The 7,227-nt window shown below is 50.7% G+C and overlaps 1 protein-coding gene across 2 annotated transcripts in view; it reads right to left on the bottom strand.

The window, feature by feature from the left end:
* Nucleotides 1-4,791, bottom strand: part of LOC101998879 (keratin, type II cytoskeletal 72) — a 10,175-nt gene extending 5,384 nt beyond the window's left edge. For both annotated transcript variants that reach the window (XM_005353843.2, XM_013348656.1), the window contains exons 1-5: nucleotides 4,339-4,791; nucleotides 3,008-3,222; nucleotides 1,227-1,287; nucleotides 733-828; nucleotides 49-213 (exon numbers count right to left, since the gene is read on the bottom strand). In XM_005353843.2, the coding sequence (XP_005353900.2) occupies nucleotides 49-213; nucleotides 733-828; nucleotides 1,227-1,287; nucleotides 3,008-3,222; nucleotides 4,339-4,791 (990 nt within the window). The remainder of the gene's footprint in view (nucleotides 1-48; nucleotides 214-732; nucleotides 829-1,226; nucleotides 1,288-3,007; nucleotides 3,223-4,338) is intronic.
* Between the last annotated feature and the right edge of the window lie 2,436 nt (nucleotides 4,792-7,227).

Raw genomic sequence — 7,227 nt, 5'->3', positions numbered from 1 at the left:
ACACACTCACAAGCACATGTACACATGCACACTGCGCACCAGGCTCACCTTACACTGGTACATGTTCTCTGTCTCAGTCTTGCTCTTCACAGCAATTTCCTCATACTGGGCTCGAACCTCAGTGAGGATGCTGTCCAGATCCAGCTGCCGGTTATTGTCCATGGACAGGATGACGGATGTATCGCTGATGTGGGACTGCATTTGAGCAATCTCCTGGTGACCAATGTGGGGTGTTAGAGCTCCCCATGAGGACAGAACTTCCCCTGACCCTCCCTGGCCAACTCTTTACCCCTCCTCAGCTGGGGGTGAGAGTGGCCACCTGCAGCTTCAGTTGCAGGTGATTAGCACCTTGTTTGTACCCCACCTGTACTCAGGTCTCCCCATTCTCCTTCAAAGCCAGCAACACTAACCGTGTCAAAACTCAGATGGCACTCAATGCCTCAAGGGAGTCATGTGCCACTTTTCCCTTCCCAGACTTCCTCTCTCCAGAGATGTTCCCTGAAGACCCAGGCAGGGTTTGCAAGCCTCCCTCTACTCTCCCAAAGTTCCTTCATGTGATGTTTCTATGCCAAGCCTGAAGGACAGTGGTCTCTGTCATCACCATCTCCTCAGAGCTAATATGGCTCTGTGACAGTCCTCAGTATTGCCTCTGTGAATGTGAGCCGCACCAGGACAAAGGCTTTCCCATTCCAGCCCCAGCAGCTCCCTGAGGGAGGCCAGTGAAGTCCTTACCCCTTCATAGAGGACCTTGAAGAATTTGATGTCATTTGTCAAGGTATCCACCTTGACCTGGAGCTCCACCTTGTTCATGTAAGCAGCGTCCACATCCTGGGGACACATATGATGATCAGGCTGCCTTCTCTAGCCTGCCCACCCTGCCCTCAGTGCCCTCCCTGCTATTTGGAGTGGAGTTTCTTTAACCCTTCATTCCCTTCACCCCGTGCTTCAAGAAACTAACTCGTATGAATTCCAAGGCCTCAGTGGAAATGCAGCAGAATTCCTGGGATATATGCTGGATGCTAGGTTTGCAGGTTCTAGGTTTTCAGGTTCTAGGTTTGCAGGTTCTAAGCACCCAAGGCTCTTCCCTTAGCAGAAGGAATGGAGACAACAGAGTCCCTAGGAGCTGAGCTGCCCAAAGGGTCCCTGCCCTTGCCCTGTGCACACCCCTGTGTCAGACGGTTGGAAAGGCTCTAACTTTCTCCCTCCCCCGCTGCACCCACCCTCACCTTCTTCAGCACCACGAACTCATTCTCCGCAGCAGTACGCCTGTTAATCTCCACCTCATACCTGTTGGAGAGAAAAGCCTTACTCTCGGGACAGTTCAGGTCTGCAGGCTTCTACCTCCACGTGGCTACAGTGTTTATTTACCCCAGGGCAAACAGCCTCCCCAAGAAGGAATACCGCTTCAGAGAGTATTGTTTGTTCTCCCTTAGTCCATGTACAGTCTGCCCTGACATGATTTTCCCGAGACAGCACTGGGTTGGGGACATGAGGTCCACAGCCCTCACCTTCACAAGTGACCTCCTCCATGTTGCAGGAGAAAGGTTCACCCACCCACACGCCCATCCCCATTGACATGAGGTGACACCAGTCTACCAAGCAGAAGCACGACTCTCACTTTGAAACTATGCCACCAGGTTCAGACTTCCATTTCAGGCAAAGTAAGGTCTTAGAACAGTGTTTGGATGAGCCCAGGATGTTTTTTATGTGGATATATTGCAGATTGGGAAAGTAGCATTGTTAACTTTTTTATTTAAAAAGCTCAAAATGGTAAAATTTTGTTATACATTAAAAGTTGGGGATCTAATGCTTGAAGACAGCTCCCTCTATATATTTAAATATAAGTAACACTTTGCAGCTCTTCATGCATCCCTAAGGTACGTCACTGGCAGCCCCTCCACCCAGATCGATGTGGGTTAGAAAGCTGAGTGATTGAAGGTGTAACTGGGGGACTGGGGCTGTAGCCCAGTGGTCGCACACTGGACTAGCATGTAGAGGCACTTGGCTGCATCCCCTAATATAACTAAACAAACATAGTTAATGTGCCTGGGATGCTTTCTGAGACTGCCCTGTTTGTCTAATGATGTTGGATAAACACAAAGAAAGCAGTTCATACAACACATCCCAGATTCCAGGCTGTGCTCCCTGCCCCGCCTCTGCAGCCTCTGCTCAGATCTCCACCTGAGACCCAGCCCCATCCATTCTCATTGCTCAGTTAACCTGCACTCATTACGATCATTTGGAAGCATTTCTGTAAGCCTGAGCCTATAGTCTCTCTGCGGTCAGGGCAATCACCAGCTCTCCATGGGGGTCTCTGTGCAGAGCTCAGACCAGGCTTCTGGCTGAGAAGACTGCAGGAAAGGGTGGCCAGGACGTTCAGATGTGGAACAAGAAAAATATTTCAGCACTGAGCATCTCCACCCCTTGAAATTATGGCAGCTGGTGCCTGACCCTACAAACCTGGCACCTAGAAGCAAACTTTCCAAATACCAGGTTTGTATCCTTCTGAACTCCCCCTCCTTGTTCTCAAAAACATTCTCAATTTTCCTTAAAGATGAGATTGCACGGGATATGAACACTTCAAGATGAACTAAGTTTTAAATTTTCATATTGCTTAGTTTTAAATTTTGCTCCAGGGAGGAACTGTCATAGAAAACCTTACTTAGGGGAACTCAAAACGCCATTTGGGCTAAGCAGAGGGGTTTCAGCCAGTGCTCTTTGCCCTAGCCTTCCACTTCCCAGGCTAGAAACTGGACAAGTTTCCTGGACAACACAGAGGAGCATGCTGAGTAGATGTACAATCTTTCCAAGCCCATTTAGGCATCTCTGCCTGTAGTATATGAGAGAAATACCCATGGTCTCAACCAAGGAGCTAAAGCATGGGGAGCCATCCGGCAGCTCCCAGCCACACCTCCGCCCCCACTCACCACCTCCGCCCCCACTCACCATCTCTGCCCCCACTCACCATCTCTGCCCCCACTCACTCACCACCTCCGCCCCCACTCACCTCTTCTTGCAGTCCTCCACCACTTCCCGCATGTTCCTCAGCTCCGAGTCCAGCCTCACCCTGTCCCCAGACAGTGTCTCCAGCTGCTTCTGCAGGTTGCTGATGTAGCTCTCATGAACCGGCTCCAGGCTCCTCTTGGAGTTGTTCAGATCCAGCTGCTGCAGCAGGGCCCACTTGGTCTCTAGCACCTGGTTCTGCTGCTCCAGGAAGCGCACCTGCAACCGAAAGGCAGTCATGGCCCACAGTTCCCTGTGCTACTGCCTTCTGAGAGTGGAACAGAAAAAATAATGGTTTATCCGAGGGACCCTTGAGCTAGGGGCGCATGGGATCTGAAAGGTCAAGGGAAGAGCATCTCTGAGAATGCAAGGGCCAAGCTTGAGCAATGGTGTCATCTGCCTGGCAAGTGGCCATGTGACTGGGTCAGTTTCTCTTGCTGATGCCGAGAGCTGGAGACGGAGGTAGGGCAATGTTCCCTTTCTCTTAGAGCTCGGATGCTACTGGTTGACTTTTCAGTTTGTTCAAAGCCAGTTCTCACATATTTCAGAATTCCCCTCATTTCCTCTGCTGCTCACCAGCCGTTCCCTTCTACCTGTCTCTGAGCTTAGGGCAGGAGGAAGACGCTGGAGTAGGGAGTTAGGAGCGAAAAGTCATTGACTGTTCCACCAACATGGGTTTATTTCTCATCATTCCAGGCCTTGATTCCTTCATGTAAAACCCAGAGGAGAAGCAGAGATCTCGAGTTGATAAGAGTTGATGCGGGAACCCAGGATACAGTAATCTCTCCACATTGCCAGCTGTCATTATGTCCCTAACACTCTCTGGCCGAGCCCTCTTATAGGGGGCCAGGTGAGAGAAACCCATTTCTAGACCCTTTCCCATTCACTAGGGTCCCTGCCACCGACCCCCAACAAAGACACTTTCTGGATTACCCATTGCTGAACACTTTATGTCTTCTTTGTAAATATCTCTAAGCCTGATTTGAATTTTTTGACCCTTTTTTCTCCCCTCTTCTGGAAATATGCCCTCCCTCCTTTTACTTCCGTGCCTTATGACACTCCCTGGTCTTCGTCCCTCTAGCGCCCCTCTTCTGGATGTGGATCTCCGGTGTCTTGTCCCACATGGAAGGATAAGGTTCCCCCTTCACTGGGTGAGTGTGCCAGGCACTGTCCTAAGCGTATTAATCCTTCGGTCCCAGTGAGAAATCATTATTGAGCCCCTTTGACAGATGCTGGAAAGGAGACTAGCCCAGTTCTCCCGCATCAGCGGCAGAGCGAACGCACTGTGGCGCTCGCCAGTGTCAATGCAGGCCTAGCAGATGCCGAAGCACATACCTTGTCAATGAAGGAGGCGAACTTGTTATTCAGGGCCTTGATCTGCTCTCGCTCCTGCGCGCGTACCTTCTGGATCTCTGGGTCCAGTTCTAAATTGAGTGGGGCCAGGAGGCTCTTGTTGACGATGACCTGGGGGATGCCGCCCGGTGGGCACACAGATGGACACGTGGGGCCCAGTCCTGCGCTGCCGAAGATGGTGCCCACAAAGCCTCCGGGGCGACCACCGCTCGCCCCTCCGTGGCCCAGTGCAAAGCCGGTGCTCCGCCCGGAAGAGCTCAACGCCAGCCGCCGGCTGCCCCCCATGCAGAACAGACTCCTGCTGCCAAAAGCTGCACCCTTGACCCCGGCCCGGACTGAAGCATGGCTGCCGCTGAACCGGCCCGAGATGACAGCAGAGCAGCCACTAAAGCCCAGGCGCTCGGCTCCAGGATAGAGGGTCAACTGGCGGCTCATAGTTGGCGGTGGGCAAGGACCGGCAAAGCAGCAGCAGACAGGCCTTGGGGCACGGATGCTGCTGCACTTCTGGTCCAGCTCGCCCCTTAAATAGTCCTGCTTGGTCTGGCAGGATGGAGACAGATAATTTGTATGTTGAAAACCCCTTTTGGATCACTGGATGGGGGAGGGGACCTCTTGGGTCCTTCATTTAGGAAATTACCATTCACTTGCAAAGATTTCCGACTCTTCCACTTCACCTGTCCATGAATCCCCCTATAAAACAACCCGGAACCCTGAATTTCCTGTGCTCATCTCCTACATTATAATAATTTCATCACCTTATCTCCAGAGGCCTCTCTGCAATTATGTAGGTCATCACTACCAAGATCTTCGGGAGAAAATTCCAGAGGAGAGCTGGGGGAGAGGGCACCAAGTGGAGCAGGTGTCCGGGTTGGCTCTGCTGCGGGCAGAAATTTCCCATACGTTTGACAGCCAACCTGGGTTAATTCTTCCCTCCCAGACTTCTGGGACTCAGAGCAGTGTTGGCACCAGGAACGCTGAGGATGACTTTGGAAGAAACAGGCACCTCAAATCGAGCTCTTAGTTATGCCTCAGAGCCTATGTTCCCCTCGGGGCATCCTGGGGTGGCCAGGCAGTCCCTGGGGGAAACTGACATGGCCTCCAGTGAGTGAGTCCATCAGAGAGCATAATAACAGCCAAGCTGTTTGCCCACATCGTGCAGTGTGATGTGGTTATTGGGAGGGGCGAAGATGGTGGCGCCAGGCAGAGATGGACAGATAGAGAAGGCCCAGGGGTCCTCATGGGGGGAAGTGGGCTTCTGTATTGTCAGAGGAAGGGCTGGGACCCAATGGGCCCTTACAAACTCCAGGCTGTGCTTCTCAAACTTTTGTTATTTCAATTCCACCCACGATTAAATTTTTGCCTGTTTTCCCCACGACAAGAACAAGAGTTTATCAGTTTTAGCATCAAGAACAGAAAAGTGGGAAAGATGTTTAAAGCCAATTTGTGTAAGCCATTGGCTCACAAAACTCACCTTTGTGGTCACTTTTTTTCTGAAAACTAAGACAGAGACATGCATCTCTCTTGGGCTAGGTCTCCCCTTCTGCAGATAGGAAGAGGTAAAATGGCCTTTGCCTGCCTCCCCCTGGGGGTTCTGCTGTTGGATGAATCAGGAACTCCGCACCCCTGCACTGCCTTCATTACAGATGGTGGAGAGATGCAGGTGACACATGTGACTTCAGAGACATCTGATGTGTGGGCATGTGGGCAGATCAAAGGAGGCTGAGGCCCAGGCTGGGGGGAGGGCGGTTCTGGCACCTGCCTCTGATAGCAGGCTGCTGTGTCACCTGGGCCCTGGAGGCAGCCTGTAGCATTCAGGTTTTTGATCGAGTTGCCCCTAGAGGTTGGTGTACCAAGGAAGAAATGTCTCCCTTCAAGACTAGGTCTACAGCAAAAGGTGAGTGAAGCCATTCTGGAACTATACTTGCTAATGGACCGTTTAAACTGGCTCTCCAATGCTCTGGAGCACCGTGCTTGAGAAATTAACAAGTACTATGTGAGAAAAGTGTCAGGGTGGAGGATTTTAGGTTTAGAAAAAGTTAGGCAGATGTCTTGTGCAAGACTCGCTAGTTTATTACTGCACTTAGTGACAGGATTTTCAAGACAGTGAGAATGCTCTGTGGGTATAGCAAGAGGACCTCAGTTCGGATCTGCAGTAATCGCACAAATGCCAGCAGATTTGCCATGCCACTGTAATCCCAATGTGTGGTATGCAGAGACAGGAGATTCCTAGAGCAGGCTGCAGTGGGCTCTGGAGTAAACTAAGAAATCCTGCCTCAACATACGCAGTAGAGAGTTGTCAGGGAAAACATGTGACATCAACCTCGAGACTCCATTCACACACATACATGCAAAACACAAGCAAACAAACAAAACCAAAATCTCCAATCCTAAGAGTGGACTATGGACTCCAATGGCAATTATGTGTCAACCATATCAAACCTCTGGTGGGGATACTGATGATGGGGAGGCTGTGAAGGCAGAGGACATGCAGGAAACTGCTGTACCTGCCTCCCCATGAACCTTAAAGTTTTCTTTAAAAAAATCAAACCCAAGACAAGCATGGTAACACATGCCTTTAATACCAGCACTTGAGAGGCAGAGGCAGAGGCAGATGGATCCATGTAAGCTCAAGGCTAGTAGGGTCTACATGGTGAGTTCCAGGATAGTTAAGGCTACATAGAGAGAACTTATCTCAAAAAGAAAGAAAGAAGGAAAGAAAGAAAGAAAGAAAGATAGAAAGGAAGGGAGGGAGGGAGGAAGGAAGGAAGAAAGGAAGAAAGAAAGAAAGGAAGAAAAAATCAAGCCCAGCATAAGTAAATAAATGGATGGGTGGCACCAATGACATTAACAGCAGCAAACGCATCCGTGCTT

Source organism: Microtus ochrogaster, chromosome 15 (assembly GCF_000317375.1).
Source record: "Microtus ochrogaster isolate Prairie Vole_2 chromosome 15, MicOch1.0, whole genome shotgun sequence".
Lineage (NCBI taxonomy): Eukaryota > Metazoa > Chordata > Mammalia > Rodentia > Cricetidae > Microtus > Microtus ochrogaster.
Note: the sequence above shows the minus strand (reverse complement) of the source record. Positions and strands in the feature narration are given on the sequence as shown.